Source organism: Typha angustifolia, chromosome 11 (assembly GCF_048772165.1).
Source record: "Typha angustifolia cultivar Huaian chromosome 11, ASM4877216v1, whole genome shotgun sequence".
NCBI lineage: Eukaryota > Viridiplantae > Streptophyta > Magnoliopsida > Poales > Typhaceae > Typha > Typha angustifolia.
In genome coordinates this window covers 13,457,720-13,479,401 of record NC_133249.1, presented here as the reverse complement: position 1 = coordinate 13,479,401, position 21,682 = coordinate 13,457,720, and the positions used below count along the sequence as shown (strand labels likewise).

At 35.5% G+C, this 21,682-nt stretch overlaps 2 protein-coding genes across 3 annotated transcripts; one reads left to right on the top strand and one right to left on the bottom strand.

Annotated features, from left to right (window-relative positions):
- Positions 1-6,845: 6,845 nt before the first annotated feature.
- LOC140769526 (receptor-like serine/threonine-protein kinase ALE2) lies at positions 6,846-14,708 on the top strand. Of its 2 annotated transcripts, XM_073110246.1 has the most exons (9): positions 6,846-7,308; positions 8,726-8,824; positions 8,906-8,989; positions 9,149-9,520; positions 9,610-9,882; positions 12,142-12,531; positions 12,897-13,137; positions 13,612-14,322; positions 14,403-14,708. In XM_073110246.1, exons 1-8 carry the CDS (start codon positions 7,251-7,253, stop codon positions 14,297-14,299), a joined length of 2,205 nt encoding a protein of 734 aa, XP_072966347.1. In that variant the 5' UTR covers positions 6,846-7,250; the 3' UTR covers positions 14,300-14,322; positions 14,403-14,708. The 2 variants fall into 2 exon arrangements, with proteins under 2 accessions (XP_072966347.1, XP_072966346.1); XM_073110245.1 differs by having other exon boundaries at positions 13,612-14,708.
- A 2,609-nt stretch (positions 14,709-17,317) lies between these two features.
- LOC140771432 (large ribosomal subunit protein eL21z/eL21y-like) lies at positions 17,318-19,445 on the bottom strand. Its single transcript, XM_073112987.1, has 2 exons — positions 19,138-19,445; positions 17,318-17,787 (listed from the first exon to the last, which is right to left on the bottom strand). Exons 1-2 carry the CDS (start codon positions 19,372-19,374, stop codon positions 17,530-17,532), a joined length of 495 nt encoding a protein of 164 aa, XP_072969088.1. The 5' UTR covers positions 19,375-19,445; the 3' UTR covers positions 17,318-17,529.
- Positions 19,446-21,682: the final 2,237 nt, after the last annotated feature.

Sequence of the window (21,682 nt, the reverse complement as noted above, 5' to 3'; positions counted from 1 at the left end):
GACTTTGTCATCTGAATCACTTCATCTTGGCCTCACAAATGCAAGTCATCGCCATACTTAATTATCTAGCTATTTGTTACTTCTATTGTATGGGTGTGTGTATTTGTTTGTTATCATGATCAATTGCCTTAATAAGGTCTGCTATTCGCCACCCATTCTCGGTGATTTGTCTCTCGTTATTTTTGTTATTGATTATGGTGCAGTACACAGTATTGGACTCGACAAATTATCCTTAGATCTTTGACAAAGTTGGTCGAGTATTTAAATATTATGCAGTATTTTTAACATTTTACTCAAGTAAATATGCAGAATAAAATCAACGAGTAAATCAAAAAATGAACACCAAGATCTTACGTGAAAAAACCTCTAACATGTAAAAAATTGACTTGCAAAATAATCCGTCAATCCTTATGATTTTATTTAACTCAGTCTCTACCGATAGATTCAATGATTCACTATTTTTCGTGATTGATCTCGAATTTGAGTAACCATCGAGATTTATCTTTCACTTTGGTGATTTTTAAGATAAAAATCTTAATGTATAGAAGATGAGACAAACCTTCGTTGAAGAGAAACTTTATTTCTTCAAGAACTCTTTCCTAATTAATAACCTCACATCCAAATGCATATGTACCATATAAAGATATGATCAAAATTAAGTTAAATCATATCTCACGTAACCCTAGAATTTGCAAATTATGTGGGGCATTCTAATTCAAGCTGAGCTCATTTGGACATGATGACTTGATTGTCCTTGACTCGTTGAAAATGCCAAAATTGCACTTCTATATATATATGAATGCCTGCAAAGTACATTCAAATGGCTAAAACTATACTTTTGTATATGTGAACGCCAGCAAAGTGTATTCAAACGGCTCAAAAATGTTTTCTGTATATGTGAACATCTTCAGACATGATGACTTATCTGTTTTAAGTTCATCTTTCTTTTGTCATTGATGTATACACTTTTCCTTTTAGTCTATCATTATTCTAGTTAATTTCACATCAAATTTTAAAATTGACTGGCTTTGTTAATCACTTCCTATTTCAATGAGTTTCAAAGGCAAATGTCAAACAATATCTTGATAGAATCCTTATCATGAAATCAAAATGGGAAAAGAAAAATCAACATATGATCTGGTAAACTGAAATTTCCACATCTTATCAACAAGCAAAAGCAAGAAGAAAATAAGTTCTGTAGTCCTCTCTCTCCCTCCCACCCTTTAGTTCTCTAATCCTTAATCCTCTCTCTCTCTCTCTCTCTCTCTCTCTCTCTCTCTCTCTCTCTCTCTCTCTCTCTCTCTCTCTCTCTCTCTCTCTCTCTCTCTCTCTCTCTCTCTCTCTTCATTGAACCGCCACCACCATCAAACGTAGCCCTCGTGCCTATGGCCATGGTCGACAAAGGGAGGGAGGGAATGAAGATAAATGAGAAAAGAGAAGGGAAGGAGAGAAAGGAAAGAAAAGAAAGGAGAGAAGGCATTTTAATCCAGTTTAGGCTATCACCAGTGCCACGTTTTTAATTAAGAAGGTGGCAATGGAATTAAAGCCATATTTTAGAGGTGATATTGTAAAAAAGAAAGAAAGGTTTAGAGTCTCCTGAATATTATTAACCCTTAATTTTACTCGCTTCCTACTATTAATTATATGCGATCTCGAATAGATATCAAATCAAATCCTTCGGTTGGAATGACATAACTCTAGATTTAATTATAAAAACCTTGTGCTGCTTTTAATAAAGCTTGCTTTCAGCTTACATTACTAATGTGAGTTTCACCTACAAATACGAGAAGTATGTGTTGGTGGTAACAATTTGATTATAAACATTATAAGAAATTCGATCCAAAATAAACTTAAAAAACTTACGGTTAAGAATTTAAAATTCTATATAATCAAGTTTAATGTTGGACACTATTTTCTTAAAACCAATTCGCCCTTCATCAATTGCTTATAGAACAATGATCGTCGATTTCTTAATAACCAATGACTGCCGTACACTTATAAAAAAATAGCTATTCATATGCATTGTCGGACTTGAACTGTATTATACTCTCTCTCAAATACAGACTAAACTATGTCTTTACATTCTCTGAGATCCACCTATACTTCCCCAAATGGGTGAGACTAATTAAGAAAAGAGTAAGGGAAATAAGGAGGTAATGATTCACTTTATTACAAGTCAAAGAAAAGAAAAGGAGCTGACTTTTTTTTTGTCTTGTAATTGCTTAATAAATGCTGTCTTGATCTTGTAACAAAGATCTTCCTCTCATACAAGATAGGGGGTGCCCAAAAAGACAATAAAAGTAGGCTAAAATCACTCCATCCGAACCTAAAGTCTATCAAACTAGCTCGGGTAAACTTTTATCCAAGCCTTGATCCATCCCAAGCTCGTGGTGTCTGGTCCATTTATTTATAGCCCACAGATAATGGCCCATCATAAGTGTCTAGCCCGTGCCCGCTATTAGCTCGGCCCACATCTTAATATCTGTTACATTTAAATTTCATAATCTCCTTATAACTTTCGTTAACAGAAGCACTTAAATACGAAAACCATGTAATCGTCAAAAATAAATAAATAAATAAATAGGTCACTAATTAAGATTGAAAAGTGGCCCATTCTTTTTATTTTGTAAAAAATAATTATACGAGAGGCCAATTATACAATTTGATCCTCTAACTTTTTTATTTCTAATAAGATTTTAAAATAAATGAGGCTTAGCATATAATCTTGAACTCTTTTTATTTCTTTCTGATTAGGTTTACCGATATCTATACGGGGACAGCAGGCCCAGACTCTTCATCTACTGGACGGTGAGATCTATACGTCCAAGTTCTCTACCAAATGAGATTCCCATAGTCATATGGAAGATATATACATATATTTCTAAACAACAAATATATACGTACAATGCTTTTCTAGCTACGTATTCATCTTCTTCGTCAAGAATATGTCATAATATAATGCGGATGATAACTTTCAGGATCCTGGAACGAGGAACTGGTGGGTGAGAGAGTGGGGAACAAGAACGTCGGCTACTGGCCAGCTAAGCTCTTCACGCGCCTCTCGAGCTACGCCACCGACGTGGAATGGGGAGGGGAGATAGTGAACGTGAGGACCAACGGCGCGCACACGACGACGCGGATGGGGTCCGGCCAGTTCGCGAAGTCGGGCTCCAAGAAGGCGAGCTACGTCCGCGACCTCGCGACTGTGGACTCGAGGAACGCTCTGCGGTCGGTGCAGTCGATAGTAACCCTTGCGGATAACGCCAACTGCTATGACATCCAGAGCTACAGGAGCACCAACTGGGGTACTTACCTCTTCTATGGCGGCCTGGGCAAGAATTCCCTCTGCCGTTGAGTTCATCTATTGAGATCGAGTTTCAACTTAATTTTCCTTTATGTGATTGTTTTGGGGTTTTTGTCTCTCTTTCTACTTTGTTTGGTTGCGATTATGTAATAAAATGTGGTTGAAGGATTTGCTTAATGAAGAGAAGTGAGCATGTAAAGGGTTTAATAAAGTTAATCGGGCTTGGATCCCCATTTCTTCTCCCAAAAAAAAAAATCACCTTCCATTTCACTCTTTTCTATATGTATGCAATTGATCCTTTCCATACAAACAATTACAATTAGTGTTTACGGAATAGAAAATTTTGAGATGAAATTAAAATGAGGAGCTACTCTGAGATAAAATTAGTTTTTATCCTAATTTCTTTTTGGGTGTTTGGTTAGGAAAAGAAAGATAAATACTAGATAAAAATGTGGGATAAAAATAATGTTTGGTTATGATAGTTGGGATAAAAAGTAAAACAAAAAAAATCAAATTAACATTATTACCCTTTTCTTAATTATTAGTTTTTTTTCTAAAAAATGAAAAATCTGATTAGATCAAATTGTTATTTTTTTTAACAACTAGTATATTATCTTCTTTTCTTTTTTTAAGAATTCCTTTGTAATACTATTTTACAACTATTTAGAAATCCCATTAGGTTATTATATTTTACAACTATTGATTTTATCTCTAATTCTTTTGCCAAATGTTGGGACGAAGATATCAGGATAAACCTCTTTTATCCTAAATTTTTATCTCAACTCTTCGTCTTGTTTAGCAAGGTTTTATGAAATAAAAAGGATATCTATTGGATCAACGATGAACGGGATGAAGGCACAATCCCCAGTGCCTCTCGTATCATTTGGTGGGAGTAGTCGCCGCTCTATGTGATCAAATTTAACATTAACGAACCAACCAACTATGATAGAGTTGATAGGTACTCTCTCTATGACTAAGGAGGTTATGGGTTTAACTACAATCCCAAATAATATAATATACAAATTATTTGGTGGTTTGGTGGCTTAGTTTTATCCGGTTGATGGCTTGGTAATGCGGTTAGTTTGGAGAAACAGCTTGGTAACACAACAGCTTAGAGCAAGTCTTAGCAGCATTTGATTCGGAACAATTGTTCGGCGACGCATTTGACTTAAAGTCTAGACTAGGCATTTAAAAGTTTGGTGGGGCCTAAGTGTTTTTATATCTAAGAAGAATTAACATTTTGTCTAGCCCGCATCTAGCCTTAGGAGAAAGGGGAGAACTGGCGCGATATGCACCTTGTTGGATGGGATACATTGGTTAAGCCAAAGGTGGAAGGAGGGTTGGGGCTGCGCTGCCTCCACACGGCAAAGAGGGCAAACCTTAGAAACATGTTCTCAGTGTTCTTCGTGGCCGTGTAATGCCGTGGGTTAGCATACTCTAAAAAAAGTACGGTGTTATCAAGTGGGATGCTAAGCCAACGCTTAAATCCTCATAGATATGGAGGGCGTTATGTCTAGCAGTGGTCGAGCTGAAGGAGGGCTTCCGAAATAGCATAGGTAATAGGTGCGGGATGATGGTTTTAGAGGAAGCATGGGTGACGTCCATTCCAATTAGTAGTTTCTATTTCGCTCTGACATAATGCACCTATCCTTATCAATTCCTGTCATGCCATTTTTCAGTCCTCTCTTATGGTTGAGTATGTCGCCCTACTTGAAGCACTCCTTGCCATTAGAGAAAGGAGAGGACCTTCTCTGTTATTGTGAAATCTAATTTCTTACTCCCGGTGAATATTTTGAATGATGTGCACCATGTCTCCCACTCACCCTCTTCCTCTCTTATTCGATCTCTCATATCTATCGTAAAGCTAATACAGTTGTTGATCGGCTCGCAAACACTACTCATATCATAGATTATAGTTAAACTTAAACGAGGGCCTCCTGGCCTAGCTAGCTTATATATAGTTTGGCCTTGGATGTTTTTGAAACATTTTGTAATCATGGCAACTAATTAAAAATAAAAATAAAATAAAAACTAAGTTTACCTCGAATAAACTATCTTATCCGAGCTATCCATGCATGCCATTAGAATAAACTCTCCCATGAATCTATGGTAGATACTACTACACTACAGTATACACTATTGATGACTTGTTTTCTTCTCCACTCCTCTCCTCACTGATGACAACTCTGCAACGTTATAACATCTGACATAACTCCACTGTTCTAAGTTTCCATATTAAGCTACAGTTTGGGCCCCACATAGTGCTAGCGGGCCCACCAGGCAACTCTTTCACTCTCCTCACCAAGAAACTTTTTGAACGGAAACGTACGCAGGAAACGCGTGGGGGAAACGGGAAGGCTAATGTTTCCAGCCTACTTCCGTCCTCCCCCCTCACCTAAAAAGTATCGGACCATTTATTGCCGAGATTTCCAACTATTTCACCTTCGCGAATGAACGCGTTTCCGTTGGCTTCCCCATAACTTACCAAAGAAGCTACCAAATAAAATCCACGTACATCGATAGTGGCATAATTGTCATTATATTTTTTTTAAAAAACCATTATAATTATTACTAAATTTTTCTTAACCCTTTCAAAGTTTCCAACGGTTACTTTTTGGTAAAACTAGGCCAAAGTCCGAAGGGGCGGGCGTATATGATTCTAGTAATGTGATCAGAAAGGTAGTTAGTAATAATACTGTGAAGCAGTTAGGCCTTAATACCATCGTTAACTCACCTATAAGCTCATTTAATAAAGAAAACAATGCAAATGATGTTACATAGATCAACTATCTCACTTATAATATTTAACTATTACATCTCCAAATTATAAGTTCTAAGGAGATTTATATTCAGCACCCTACCTTTTAACCTATTTTAGATTTACGCTATTTATTGTTAATATTTATAAATCAAATCATATATTTTATTAAATATCTATAGAAAATGCCTAATTAATAAAAATTTAACTCATCTTCTAGATTAAATCAATTATATTAAAAAGATAATAAAAATATCTTCACTCAAATTATACATAATCTTACCAAAGTTATTTGCATGTTTCCTTTTGTTTTAGGATCTCTTGCTCAACAAAAAAAAAAATTAATTTCATATCCAACAAAAAAAATTAATTTCATATAATTTGCTATGACGTGTCCTAAAAAAAAAGAGGAAGGCATTTTAATCATTTTAGAAAAAAAATATATTTAGTTGACAGAAATTTTTTTTAATGCCATTTTCTTAAATTGTGTTTGCGTTGACTTATAAGTTATATCACGGTATTTTCTGTAAATATTTGATAAAATATATATTTGATATACAAATAATAAAAATTATAACGAATTTATAGGGTTGGAACTATAAGTAGGTTAAAAGCAGGGTGTTAAATACAAATTTCCTTATATTCGAACAAGATTAGGGCAGCTTGGGTAGTTATTGTGGAAGTTGTGGGGTTGAGCTGCTGTAATAATATGAAATGGTGGCAAATGGGAAACGCGTCCAGCACCTGCACACTGGGACTAAAACTTCCCTCTCAGGGATTTGAAACAAAAACCCTCGATTTAAACCTCTAATCCCAGAATTGGAAGGGCGATAAATGCAGAGATCCACAACTATTTCCTCTCTTCGCTACTGCTTTCCTCTTTCGCTTCCCTAAAGATTTATTACTCTCTCTCTCTCTCTCTCTCTCTCTCTCTCTCTCGATCTGAGGCCCAGAAGAGGGGAAACGGTTTACCGCTACCACTTCCACAGATCTAGGGTTCCGGCCTCAGGCTAGGGTTTCGCCACTGGAGCTCCAGTGATCGAGCTCGGCGGCGGCGGTGGCGGTGGCGACGGAATGAGCGCAATGTGGTCTCTAATTTGGGGTTCCTGGTGACTTTGGAGCTCGATCACTGGTCTTGGTGATGGTTTTCTTTGCATGAGTCGGATTCTTGTGCGTTGAGTGGTGGAGATGGACGGCGTTGTGATGCTTCCCCTCGTGGCTCTCCACTTTAGTTCTCTTTGTTTCGGTACTCTATTCTGGACTTGCTTTTACTTGATTCATCTCACATTGCTCGAGAATTTTTGTTCTTGATGATTATAAATGTGGTTTAGTTTTAGAGATCCAATCTGAGTAATGAGTAGAATTTGGGGCATATTGTAAGACTAAGGGATGGTTCATGGGTAATGGCTGTCATAAACCTCTAAGTTGTTCGAACCTTGTGGAGATTCAGCTTTAGAATGTAGGTTTTCTGGCTTCTAGTATATTCTTGGTAAACAACAATCAGTGAAATTGATAGGTAGTCTTTTAGCAGACATTTTCTTTGTTGGTCGTTATATCTAATTGAATGCTGAAGTGACCCAACGAGTAATCAAGTAACTTCATACCTAAGCTAGAAACCAAAAAAAAAAATTTATGGGGTTATATATATAAACTTTCTAAACCAGCCCCACATCATGATCATCACTTTTGTTTCTGAAGGTAGATGGGCAGGGATTTGGAGAAGTCAACTTGCTATTGCTTTACAAATTAACCCTCATTTTCCTATCTAATTTTCAAATATATGTATGCAAGAAAACAATATATCATGTCATTAAAAAGCCACAATAAAATGTTATAGTTAACTTATAAAAATTATGTTTTAGCTTTTAAATTTACCTAATCATTGAAAATTCTACACAATAATTGCCATTAACACCACCAAGCATCCACTGTATTAGTGTTGTTTACTTCCTTGCTTTGTGATTATAGTAACTTTAAACAGATATTGATTGATAACAAATATGAATAGATTCTCAGGAGATTAGACTGTCAGCGCTACCTTCGAAAGGTTGAAAATCTGACTGTGACCAAGGAAATGAATAAAAGATCCGAGATTGAAGCATGTTAATATCGAACAGACAACTAGTTGACCCTAAGAAAGTTGCTCACTTTTAGTCACTTATACTTCCGGCAGTCCTGTATATTTATAGTTTAGGAGATATTGAATGCTTTCAGACTTCTGTGCTATTTTATAGTTCCTTAGTACTAACATTGCATGGTTTAGTGACGAACCACTTGGTTTATCATACTAGACCCTGGCTCTTACCTTATTTCTATCTCAAGGCAAAAGCACCTAGATTTCTCGAGTTCTCCTTTAAAGTGCACTTTTAGTTTCTATGAGCTCTATTTTTCTGAGCTAGGGTTGGCATAATTTATAACAATATTCACTGTTATTAGTTAAGTTCTCACATTGACTACCTTATTGACATTTAGTCGATTTCCAATAGGTTTAAGAACTTGAAATGCATGCCTTCTTTAGAAGTTCTCCATCTACTGACTTATATTGAGTATATTGACATCCAATGGTCACAATGCCATTTGAAATTGTAAATTGTGTTAATCTTTTTATATCTGCTTTATCATTATTTGAAATGTACTTCTAATTCATTCATGACATTCTGCAGCAATAACAACACAAAGTCCAACATCAAGTCCATCCAACTCTCCTGAAATAGCACCTTTTGGACCTGGAAATGCCCCAGCATATTCTCCAATATATCCTGGTATTTGACATGTTCAAGCTTCCTTAACTTTCTGCATTGTCCTGTTTTAGTTTATAAGTCTTATACTCTTATTCTTTTCAGGCTCCACTGCTCATCCACCTTTGTCAAAACATCACAAAGGAAGAACTCATGCTGTTTCACCATCTTCATTTACGCCGCCACAAGGTTTGTATATTCATATTTGATATGAACTTTCATAATTTGAATAAGCAAATTGCATTTTGGTGCTATTGTGATCAATGAGATCTTCAACCTAGTGTGTATGTGCCTAAGCTTAGATGCTTTTGCTATTATTTATTTAAACAACTTTATGGCCTTCACCAGGTTGTGATGGAATCCTCTGTTCTGACCCACTCACTTCAACTCCACTTGGTTCTCCTTGTGGCTGTGTATTTCCAATTAAAGTTGTAATTGATCTTGAGGTGGCCCCTTATCTACTATTCACGCATATAGAAGAACTAGAAGTTGAGCTTGCAGCTGGCACATTTCTAAAGCAAAGCCAGGTCAAAATCATGGCTGCCATTCCCAGTATCCAGGATCAAGAAAAGACAAGGATTACTATATACTTGGTGCCTCTAGGGGAAAAGTTTGATAACATGACTGCTTTACTAATTTATGAGAGGCTTTGGCAGAAGAAAGTCCCAATAAATATGTCTATATTTGGTGATCACGAAGTTGTATATGTTCATTATCCAGGTAGCATTTCTTATTTAATATTTTTTGCCAATTATCAACCATATGCATCTGATGTAGTTACTGATTACCATGCGCCATCACTGTCACAGGGCTTCCGTCCTCTCCACCATCTATATCTCGAGCACCCACGGAATTTAGCCCTGGTAGCACCGGAAGTAACCAGTACCCTTTCACAGCAGATGTGCCCAATGGCAAGTCACAGAAATTGAATGCTTGGATTATTGCTGTAATTGCAATATCTTCTTTCACACTTATCTTGGCATGTATTGGAGTAATTCTCTTTGTGTTAAAATGGAGGAAACTTGGAAGACCATCTAATGCTGTGAGCCCTGCAATTACCCCATCAAATACTAAACGATCTGGTAAGATAATGTCTAAGATTACTTGGCATTAGCTATACATTTATTGGCAGGAGCAAAGTAATTTTTTGTCCAAATGTCAGTTATATTTGGAGACTCTTTACTGTACTCCAATGATATATGCAAATTATTTAGGAAAGAAAATGGTTGGATATTAACCGTCTTACCTGGGTTCTTTATCTGATTGTAGTCAGATTATGATCAATAACATGTACCAGGATCAAGTATGTATCTGGATATAAATTTTGGCTCGAGATTTTTAATTAAGTATGGATCCAAATTACCATGATCTCAAATCAGTAAAGATAACAAGATAATATCTCAACAGCACCTACACTGGTTGTGCCTTTCTTCAAATCTCTGACATCTATATTTTCTAGCCTAATATGCTATGTTTTAAGAACATTGTGGCTTACAGCTGATGTGTGATTCCAAACACAATAAAATTGAATAAGATTTTTAAATTAAACAGAATTAGAGCTGCATGGTGAAAGAGAGAAAAATTAGATATCGATATTCCGTTGTCCACTCCACTTCTTAGTCTGATGAGAAGTAAGCATATTCTACCAAATGAAGCACTTGATTTAGTTTCAGTAGCTATGAACGAAAGTAGATGGTTTTGAATGTTAAACATTTTCTCTTGTCCAGTTTATTTGTTTTCTCAAGATATTTATTTGTACTTTTTTATCTTGGCGAATTCCTCTGCAAGATTGCTAGCCTATTAATAGTTTGTATTCTTGCACATCTAGAGGAGAGTGTGCTTGTCGTTTATGTGTTTAAGTGAAAACATACTTGGTTATCATTTAAGGTAGGAGTTTATAATCTTACATGTTAGAAAATTCATAATAAGAGAAGATGGTAAAACAAAAGATTCAAGGTTACCGAGAACTGAAAGTAGCAATGGATAGGAAATATCCAACTATAATTTTTGTATACATACTCTCTAAGTACACCATTATAAGCAAATAGATATAGCGAAAGCTGGCATGGATATTGTGAGAATGTGCTTCTGTGTTGTACTATTGTCTGATGTGGAACACTTTTGGCACAGTAATGGGAATTAAACACTTTTTGGATTTTGTAGATTTTAGAAGCTATGGAGTGACCCTAACTTAGTGGAGGCCATCATGTAATTAGCATGCATCGCTTTTGTGTTGTAGTATATTTTTACTTATAAAAAATGACCAATCTTTTGGAAATTTTAAAATACGAATGTCATGCTGATCAGCACAGGGTGTGCCGGCTCAGTACCGGCACATGGCATGAGGGGTGTTGATGGCACCCCTTAAATCACTTTATAAGAGCTATTTATTGGGCAGATTGCCTCCTAGTGATGGCTCACCTTCTACCAGCGATCCAAGATGGCAGATGCAAGGGAACATCTCTAATGTTGGTAGATATTGTGAGAATTAAGGAAGACGCTGCTGGCAGTGGATTACTTAAGGAAGAAGATAAATAGTATGCACCTTTGCAGATCTTCTTCTATAACAATCCGCTGAATTCAGATTCAACTTAAAGTATCGGATAGTCTGCTACTTTAAGTTAAATTACTTAGCAAAGAGATTTGACCATGAGTTAGACTGTACAAGGCAGCACTTGTAGAGATTTGGTGGAAATAAGTTATGGGAAGAACTAAAAGCAATACAACATTTCTGCCTTTAAAGTTTGCACTTGTTGAGATTGTTCACAAGAGATTAGAATTGTGATGTGAAGAAAGTTGTTACAGAGTTCATTTCCCATTCATCTGCCAAAAGGAAAGAGGTTATGAGGTTTGATGTATTGCATATTCCCCAATGAGAAAGCATTTATATCACACAATTCTCCTACTAATTGTGAGCAAATTAGTGCAAAATATTTTTAGAAATGGTCAGATTCTCTGGCATTGTATATCAGGCTCTTTTATATCACCTTGATTAAATGATTATAACACCTCATGTCTAGCTGTTTCATGATCTTCTGGATTGAAAAGTTGAAGAAATATTAGTTAAATAGTTTTTTTTTTTCACAATGTTATTGTTTCTCAAAATAGCGTTCCTCTGCATTGAGCTAGATCTTCATCTCTCATTTCTCATTCAGAGTTTCATGAGCTTGGAGTGCATTTTGCAATATGATATCGGTACTTAATTGTCAAATAACCTGATATGTTCATGCTTTCTTCTTATTTTTATTTTCTCTTGGTTCAGTTCTACTTGCTAGTTTGTGGATCTCACACAGGAAAACCCTACATTTGTTATAACATAAATGATGCATTATATCATGCAGGCATGAGGTCCACATTATCCAATAGTATGGCCAGCTCTACAACAGTATCAGCTGTTTCAATAATGCCTACTTGCCCACCATCAGTGAAGACTTTTACACTATCTGAGCTTGAGAAGGCCACAAGTGGCTTCTGCTTTAAACGAATTTTGGGGGAAGGTGGTTTTGGACGTGTTTATCATGGGGCCATGGAGAATGGAAGTGAGGTTGCTATTAAGTTACTTACAAGGGAGGACCGGAGTGGGGACCGTGAGTTTATTGCAGAAGTTGAGATGCTTAGCCGACTGCATCACCGTAATCTTGTTAAACTGATTGGTATATGCATTGAACGGAACAAAAGATGCCTTGTTTATGAGCTTGTTTCCAATGGAAGTGTTGATTCCCATCTGCATGGTATATCTCTAATAATGGCTACTTTCAGCCCATTTTCAGGGTTGTTGCTTCTTTTCTTCAGAGTTCTCTATCCAACTTGATTAAGATAACTGCTTAATAGCATGCTACTTGCAATTCTGTTGCATCTTATCTATCACCACTATTGTGTCATGTGAAATTTACAGATTCGGACTAAACTCTTGATTGTAAAATCTGCCAATACTAATAATTACCAAATTGCTGAAAGCAAATTAGTCTGATGCAAATAGAATCAATAAACTTCCGCTCTATGCAAATATTTTAAGTCCTTCCTCTATTATTAATTGGAGGGTCGTTACTTGGTTAAAGTTGTTGGGAGTAACAACGGTTTGGTACTGATGTTTCAGGTCCTGATAAGAAGAAAGGACTTCTGAACTGGGATGTTAGGATGAAAATTGCCCTTGGTGCTGCTAGAGGCCTGGCATACCTACATGAGGATTCAAATCCTCGTGTTATACATCGTGATTTTAAAGCCAGTAATATACTGTTGGAGGAAGATTTCAATCCCAAGGTTACTGATTTTGGTCTGGCGAGGGAAGCATCAGAAGGAAGTCAACATATATCTACTAGGGTCATGGGCACTTTTGGGTAAATATTTTTTTCTGTTCCATAATCTGTAGTTGCCTCTTTATGAATTTTTCGTAGTGCATACTGCTTCAATTCAAATACCGATGTTATGATTGATCATTCTGACTTGATGAAAAAAGTAGGAAGATGATAAGTGTATACACACATTATATTTATGATTGGTAAGTGTATAAATGAGCACACATTATGTCTACAATTCATAAGTGTACATATTAATTTTACAGCATGTAAACACAGCACTTGACATTTCTGTAAGGTGTGAAATGAGGTACATATTCTTTTACATTCTGTTTGACTTTGTGCTGTTTAGTTGAAGCTTTATCCATTGTTGTATATCTTAATGGTTGCACCAAGTGGCATTTCATTAAGCCTTCTTCAATATGGATCTTAAAAATGATATGTTTGCATTTCTATATACCTTTTAATTATGTCTTTCTTAGGAAAAACCTTTTAATTATGTTCTCTCAATTGCAGGTATGTTGCTCCAGAATATGCAATGACAGGGCACTTGCTTGTCAAGAGTGACGTATACAGCTATGGTGTTGTTCTGCTAGAACTATTATCAGGTCGGAAGCCTGTATATGTATCTCAGTCTCAGGAGCCAGAGAACCTTGTGACATGGGCACGTCCTCTGCTAACCAGCAGGGAGGGGTTGGAGAAGTTAATAGATCCCTCCTTGAATGGAAACTATGACTTTGACAATGTAGCCAAAGTTGCATCCATTGCTTCAATGTGTGTCCATAGTGATCCATCTCAGAGGCCTTTCATGGGAGAAGTTGTACAGGCACTAAAGCTTATTTACAATGACATGGACGAGACCTGTGATGATTCTTATAGTCAGAGAGAATTGTCCTCTTGTCCAGACTATGACTACAAGGAAGACTTTAACCCTGAGAGTAGCTGGTGGAATGGAGGTTCACCTGGCTTGGCATATGGGTATTCCTCTCCTTTCATAACTATGGAATATAGTTCGGACCCGATGGAGGAATTCCAGAGGCCTCATTCTGCGTCATCTATGGTTGGTAGGGTTGAATCAATTGCCTTGCATAACAGGTCAGGTCCTTTAAGAACCAAGAAGAAGTTTGCTGCATTTTATAGATTGAAAGGGAGCATCAGTGAACACGGGCATCTTTCACGCCATTTCAGCATCAATAGACACTAGTTGAGCCTGCGAAAGTTGACCCGGTGTGTACCTTGCTATTCTTTCTCTCTAATTGTACAGCTCTAAGAAGAATGATGGCATCTGATGCATTTCACCATTACAGTTCTCTTTGCCACGGCTCCCGTGCTCTGCTGTGGGGGCCAACATGCGGCTTCTAATTTTTGATAATTATGATTCATCTCTCATGTTTCAGATATATAATTTGGAATCCTTGTAACAGACGCCCCGGTGCTTTCTTAGCATGCCGTGCCTTCTAATTTTTTTGATAGTTATGATTCATTTCTCATGCATCAGATATGTAATTTGGAATCCTTTGTAACAGATGCCTGGTGCTTTCGTAGTGTGCCATGCTGATATAATGTTAATTTCTGACTAACAGTTTTTAGTTATTGGTTTCATTGATCCTCGAGTAGCAATTTGGTGAACGGTAAGCTGGAAATTTTGTTCAGATATGTTGAGATCTTGTATTACAGGTTTTTGATGGTTGACTAATTCCTGGTAGTACAGTTGCAGTACGTAAGTATCGAGTGAGTTTAAGTGGAACGGGCAAAAATAGTGTTTTAATAGTGAGTGTCTAGAGAAGTTTGTTCTGAACGGAAATTATGTCGCTTTTAAATATATTTTACTACCAAATGCTCACTTGGACCGGTTCACTAATGGATCGAGGCTAATTTTAGAAGCATTATAATTTTTGATACCAGAAGGAGAGTTATATTATTTTATTAAATGTTAGTATAAATTATTATATTATTTTATTAAAGGCTAGTATAAGATATAATAATTATATTTAATGTGGTATAAATTTGATATCAAAGTAATGATGAACAGTGAATGTGTATTGAGAATTAACAATATTTTAAATAAAATGATAAAAATATTCTTAATTGAATGTAAAGTAGTAATAGTAATTAGGTGCTGTCTAATCTAGAGCAAAATAGTAATTTCAGATTATTATTATTAAATTAATTTTGTAAAATTATATGGAATAAAAGAAAAAATAATAATGAATTAGTATACCAAAAGAAGCTAAGTTATTATTTAATTATTATAATTGAATAAAAAAGCCTATTCCAAACAATATTTATTCTAAATCCTCAAGTGAAACGGGAGTTTATTTATATTTTGATCAAATGTTACGTAAGTAAGTTACATGATAAATTATCATAACATCTAATTACACGTTAGAAATAATCAAAATATCCGCTTTCCAATTTTCTCCTTTTTCCACAGATATGCAAAAATCTTATCCCCATTTTTGTTAACAGAAAATAACCAAAATATTCTCCTCTGTGGCTAAAGTACTTGTGGATCTCTTAAAAGAGATTAGCAAGAGCAAGTTTAACTATCTATATTTTCTCATCTCCCTTCACACTATCTATTATGAGAGGGCATTTTTGCCTTATCATTTTAAAATGACCTTATTGATCATATTTAATTCACAGTTGAGTAACCAAATAAAAAATTCTTATATTAACTTAATTCAACATAATTATTACAGCTTTGTTCACATTTTATAACTAAACAACCAAACATAAATAAAGTTAGGTACCTAATTTGTATTTAAGATGTGCAGATAAAGTTATAGGTGAAAAACTTATGCACTAACCAAACTGGACTTATTAGTGCTGGTTGGAGATTAAATGGAAAGATGGTCCAATGCTATTCAAATCTAAGGGACTTTCAAAAATCTTCAATCACTGAATAAGAAAACGTTTATTCTAGTATAAACTTTCTTATGCTAGTATAATAAATAATTATTTATCTCAAATTTACTAATACCTAATTCTCTCTCTCCTACTTTTTCATCCAATATTTTTTTATGTTTACTAATTATTATTTTACTCTTAGAAAGATATTATTTTAATGAATTGTTACTTCAATGACTCTTTTCTCTTTCTATTCTCTCTTCCATCAATTATAAAAGGATATTTTATTCATTTGCTAAAGTATCTCTGCTTTCATGCCAAGTGTAATAATTAAACTATTTGGATCAACTATAATCTCAAAGACTCTCTTTCCTCGTTCTCTTCTCTCCTATCCTCATCCATCAATTACAAAGGGGTATTTTATTCATTTGCTGAAGTATCACTACTTTAATGCAAGTATAATAATTACATTACTATACTAGTCGACACTAAATATCATAATAACTTACACTAATATATCTCTCTTATGCAAGTATAAAAAGTTAACACAGCTATATTAGTATTAAGCTTATTCACGAGTGAAGATCAAGTCATCAAATAGTTAATTTGATAGTTATAATACCACCACTGAGATAGTAAACTTCCCTTGGCCTTGTTTACTTTCTAAATAAGATCAATTCTAGAATATATATTTTTATTTGTTATTATCAAAAAAGTGTCTTTATTTTAGAATAATTATTTTTATATTTATTTGTATTCTGAAATAAGAGTGTAATAATTACTTTTGATGTCATATAAAATAAAGAAAATATAAAAAAAATTGTGTTTTATTTTTTATGGAATTATCATAAAAAAAGTTTAATTTAATAAAATATATTAACAGAATAGATATTAAGAATAAATTAATAATTAGCGTGATATAAATTTTTTAATAAATAATATTTAAATTCTAGAATATAATCACTATATTGCTTAGCTGTTATTCATAAACAAAAACAGTGTTTGAGGTGGCTTCTATGGAGCAGTCAATAGCTGAGTCTATAGCTGAGGCTATACTTTAGAGGAGATATTTTGCGTTTGGTTACAGTAGTAGAATAAAAATCCTTTCCCTTAATCCATGAGAATAGAATTTGATATTTATGGTATTAGTGATACCATGAGAAAATTAACCATGGTATTCAATAATTTTTAGATACAAACTATGAATAAGATATCTTTAATTCATAAACAATGGTGTTTATTCCTTATTAACAATTGACGGTTAAACAGTTAAATCCTCTGCTACTTGAGCTACACATCACAGTTATAATCCAGTGGTTCTCTCTCCTATTCCACATTTATAAACACAATATGCTAAGCTAAGCGCAGGAGCAGTCTAAATTTGGGTTGACGAAAATTAATGCGTTTCGCAAGTAGCATACAAGGATTTTGAAATGAAAACCAACTAGCAAATCAACACCATACTCGAATACTAGTTATCATAGATCCAAAAATCCTTCAATCGACGAAAATTCTCAAAAAAATAGGGCATGTCTAAAGCTCCAAAGTTAGGAAAAGGACTCTGCGTAAATGAAGAAACCTAGTTTAGTAACCACCCTTGAGATCATTGACCACATCATAAGGAATAGGAGTAACAGTCTCCAATGTAGCTCCCTCAACCATGAAACCAGGTTTGGGGCCCTCAGGTTGCCGTTTCGTGCTGATGACTTCACCGCGCACCTTTGCTTCTGCCTTCAATTGGTCGTTCTTTTTCTTCCTCAAGCAGAAGTCCTCCGTGCACCGAGATGGCAGGACATGCTCGACACGCACATGGATCCTCTTCCTGATGATTCGATTACCGACCTGGCCATTCACAGGAGTTGGGAGACAGCATGTTAAGGGAACGAGTAAGCAAGCAACACGAGCAATCCTCAACAAAACAAGTAGCAATGCCAAATGCAATATCATTGGCAACAACATGAAATTAACACTTCTGACTAATTATACTTATCCTAACATCCTATACTAGTCAAAAGCAGTCATTCTTCAACTGCTTTGGATTCTTTTTGCTCATATTACATCTTTACAAAATATTGAAAACCTAAAAAGTAAAGGAGAGAAACAATAGAAAAAAAGAATATGTCAATGACGTTAAATATTTCAAATGTGATAAGTGGGTGATATGTGTTGTAGGTAAATTTCGCAAATGATGCTACTACACTATTTCAGCAAACCATCATAACAGAATTATGAGAACATCTTAAACAGGATCCCAGTGGACCATGCACCGACCAGTGGGAAATAGTTATTCTACCCTATCCCCATACACCAGGAGGGTATCTCTACTGCCAGAACATGCGACAGCAGGTCCATGCCAGTAAACTTAATCAATTAATGCACTGCAATTGGGAAATGCCCTTCAATAAAATTAACATACTAACATAAGCATCAAAAGACAATTCAACTGTGTCCTACAACTGACTACTTTTACCTGCTACAAGTTATTAAAACTATTAGATTCCCACTAATGATGTTTACAAGGATCAACCAACCTACAGCTATCCAAAACAAGAATGCTTGAAATAATTTACGTGAACCCTGCTTCCATGTTATTCAAACCGGGTGCTTTGAGCAAACCCAAGAGATGATGCATGTCAACTTTTAGGATTTTACTGCATCATCCTACTCGGCATAATAACAAAGTTTATACATCTATTAAGAAAAGTCAAAACCTAGGATCATCAAACAGGAGGAGAATTAGTCCAGATACAATATAAAATGACCTATATTTCATTCTGGACAATAGAAGGAGGACCTAGAGGATCACAATAAAAGAGAAACCAGTAGTGACTACAATTTATCATTTGGATAGACAGCTATTCAACAAAGTATATGTTGAAATATTAAAAGCACCAAAGAAATAACAAGAGAAGGAATGAGATTTATCAATAAGGACTGCACACTACTCATTTCAACAAAGCGCAGCGTAGTAAATGGCATAATGCGGGAAAAATCTTCAATCCCATGTACAAATTTGGTGCAAGAATACTTAGGGGACAGAAAAATCTAACCTTTACCCACAAATCCTAAAACTATTCTCCACTCGAAACACTACCATCAAAGACAAGATAAAGTTTTACTTTAAAAAAATGGCACGTTTATTGCAATTAAATCCATAAACTCTCTAATCGATTGGAGTCTATCTGAGAGTACCTGCTTGTTGATTTCGACTCCGATTGCGCGCTTGGTGACGTTCCACACGCGGCCAGTGCGGCCATGGTAAAACTTATGCGGCATTCCCTTGTGGACAGCGCCGTTAACCTTGACGTCGACGTAGTCCCCGATCTTGAACGTGCGAAGGTACGTCGTCAAGGGGATGTAACCCTTCTTGCGGAAGGGGCGGGCGAAGAGATCCCGAGTTCGAGACCGCAACCCGTGACCCGCCGGCATCGCTGCTTGCTGCTGCTCCTCGGTGACGGCGGCTAGGTTTGGAGGAAGGATGAGCAGAGAAGGACACCTAGAAACCCTAGTTGTGGGATTTTGGTATATTTATAGCAGGAATATGTGAATGGTCTTTATTGCCCTCGGTGTTTGGACTTGGGTTAGAAGTTAATATGGGCTGGGCTTTTATTGGGCCGGAATTAACTACTGAGGTAATTAATATGAGCCCAAGTTCTTATGTGTTATTAAATAAGCCAAGGAGCTCAAGAATTATAAAAGAAGGTATAATTAATTAATTTAGTTAATTACCTGTATACCTTTAAAACTATTGCCAATTTATATGATCAATTTTTAGGCGCTTAGAAGATCATTTCACTCCTATTTAGATTAAAAAAGAGAGAGAAAAATTAAGGTGAAATAATTATTTTATGTCTATATTAATTAGTGAGAGATTAGATACTTGAGGGGATCAAATGTATGAGAGGTCGAAAGTGAGCAATATTTCTAAAATATAGTTGTAAGTTTTTTTCTCATTTAGTCATCTAAATTAAATGTATCATTTTGGGTATGACTGTAAAGCTTACTCAAATGCATTCATTAGTTTTAATCAATAGCTTCTTTTTCTCTTTTCTTGCCTTTTCTTTCGGAATATAAATGCATGCATGCTTTGCTAGACTATGCACAACTCAACCCAGTTGTTAGATCTAACGATCATAGTCCATAGAGATATCTATAATCTCTCTTGTACATTAGTCCATATAACATAACGCTCAATGATCACCCTAATGATGACCTAAAATTTTGTTTGTTTTGAGTTTAGAAATCCCCTTGAATTGGACAAGAGATTCCTAAACTGGTAGAGTAACTAAATATCTTTTTATTTTTTTTTATATTTAATTAAATTTACTTTTCAAAAAATTAAAACTAAAAAATAAGACTAACTAATCAAGTTCAGGTCTTAACTCAAACTAAACAAGACCTAAGCTTTGAACACCTTATTCCTTGCTATGCAAACTCCTTCTACTAGTGGCTTACTCATGTGAACACTTTCAAGTAAAGAGTAGTACAAAAAGTGCTCATAAACACCAAATAGATCTCACCTACATATTCAAAAAGAAATTTAGAAAATCAAATCTTGAAGGAACAAAAATAGAGAGATTAAAACCAAAGAGGCAAAGAGGAGATAAAATCTACATGGTGCATAGTCCACCAATGCAATGATTAATCCATTACAAAGATGTTGCAAAATTACAAAAGAAAATTATGAATCCCAAGCCTCCATCTCTCTCCCATACGTTTCTTCAATAAAGGAAAGCAAACAAAAGAGAAGGATGGCTGTTTTATAATGCTTCAAGTGAGCCCCCACTTCCATTTTCCTATAGGATATCTATTCCTATTTATCTTCGGAATTTAAAGTGCACTTGGCTTCTTCTCTAGATTTTTACCCTCCAATTCCAGTAGCAAAAATCAGGGCAAATTCCACAAGTACGACGCTTATATATATACATATATAATCACACAGCAATAATTGCACGGCTGCAAGAATATATTCTGCATTGACGTACGTCCGAGGCAGTCCATAATTGAGTGTGGATTCATTTCTCAGTCAAATTAATGAACAAAAGGTTTTGACTGACTTGACAATCTATCATGGAGTACGAAAAAAGAAAGCCAAGTATGCATAGAATTTGAAACCCAGAGGCCAATGCGTAATTTCTAGTAAATGGATTGCCGGCATAATGATTGTGTTTTTTTTATACACCATAAGCTCTATGATTGCTTTCATTTCCGCTTATAACACTCATGGCACTCGATGGGATACGATTTCATCAAGAATAATTCTCATTTTTTCATCTAGAGTTGGCTCCGCTGGCAGAGGGGTCGGCCCTTCGGCTTGGTCTCAAGCTGGCTATGGGCAACTCTAGCATCGTGGTCGAAATTAACTGTTGAGAGCTGGTTGGAAGTTTGGATGCGCAAGTTGGTTGTCTCTGGTGATTAAAGGGGTTAGTTGTTGAGTGCAAGATTCTGTTTAGCTCTTTTATAAATTATCGAGTGATACATATACTAGAGAAAGGAATCGGGTGGTTGGTTTTGAATTGTTTCTGTTAGGATTTGATGACCCGTTACCGCCGGCCTTTTGTAACCTTCTTAATTATAAACCCTCCCTCTTTAGGGGATAGGCACAGCTCAATCAAACTTCTTACTCTAAAAAAAGAAAAAAGAAAAAAAAAGAAAATTTATTCTCATTTAATTTGGCTAGAAAGTAGTAGTCCTGTTTAATGAAAAAGACAAATAACTTGTAATATTTGATCAGGAG

Coding starts and splice junctions, on each gene's coding strand:
- LOC140769526 (XM_073110246.1), top strand. CDS start 7,251: ATGGACGGCGTTGTGATGCTTCCCCTCGTGGCTCTCCACTTTAGTTCT. Junction 8,825..8,905: donor ATATTCTCCAATATATCCTG/GTATTTGACATG, acceptor TATTCTTTTCAG/GCTCCACTGCTCATCCACCT. Junction 9,521..9,609: donor TGTATATGTTCATTATCCAG/GTAGCATTTCTT, acceptor TCACTGTCACAG/GGCTTCCGTCCTCTCCACCA.
- LOC140771432 (XM_073112987.1), bottom strand. CDS start 19,374: ATGCCGGCGGGTCACGGGTTGCGGTCTCGAACTCGGGATCTCTTCGCC. Junction 17,788..19,137: donor GAGTCGAAATCAACAAGCAG/GTACTCTCAGAT, acceptor GTGAATGGCCAG/GTCGGTAATCGAATCATCAG.